Source organism: Myotis brandtii, unplaced genomic scaffold (assembly GCF_000412655.1).
Source record: "Myotis brandtii unplaced genomic scaffold, ASM41265v1 scaffold1236, whole genome shotgun sequence".
NCBI classification, from domain to species: Eukaryota; Metazoa; Chordata; class Mammalia; order Chiroptera; family Vespertilionidae; genus Myotis; species Myotis brandtii.
In genome coordinates, this window is record NW_005354316.1 from 477272 (window position 1) to 477619 (window position 348).

At 67.8% G+C, this 348-nt stretch overlaps 1 protein-coding gene across 1 annotated transcript in view; it reads right to left on the reverse strand.

Moving 5' to 3' along the window:
- Positions 1-348, reverse strand: part of MUC2 (mucin 2, oligomeric mucus/gel-forming) — a 101524-nt gene that overhangs the window by 86788 nt on the left and 14388 nt on the right. Inside the window, exon 10 of the mRNA XM_014533997.1 lies at positions 64-340. Within this exon, the coding sequence (XP_014389483.1) occupies positions 64-340 (277 nt within the window). The remainder of the gene's footprint in view (positions 1-63; positions 341-348) is intronic.

Here is a 348-nt window from a genome sequence, read left to right on the forward strand (position 1 = left end):
CAGGCGCCGGGGTGGCTGCCCACCTTGGTCAGCACGTAGTAGCAGTCGCCATGGAAGGTGTACTTCTTCCCATCGAAGGTGGTGATGTGGGAGCCGCCCTCCAGGGCGCAGCTCCCGGGGCACGGCAGGTCTGCAGTCCACGGTGATCTTGTCGCCGGGGTTGTACAGGTCCTGGTTGTGCACGCAGGGGCAGTCCTCCTCCACGACGCAGCCCCCACGGCCGTCGTCCATCAGCCCCTCGGGGCACACGCAGCCGCTGATACACTCCGTCTGGTACTGGGGGCAGCCAGACAGGGGGGTCAGAGCCAGGCCAGCCCTGTCCTTGGCTGCGCATCCGACACTGCGGGC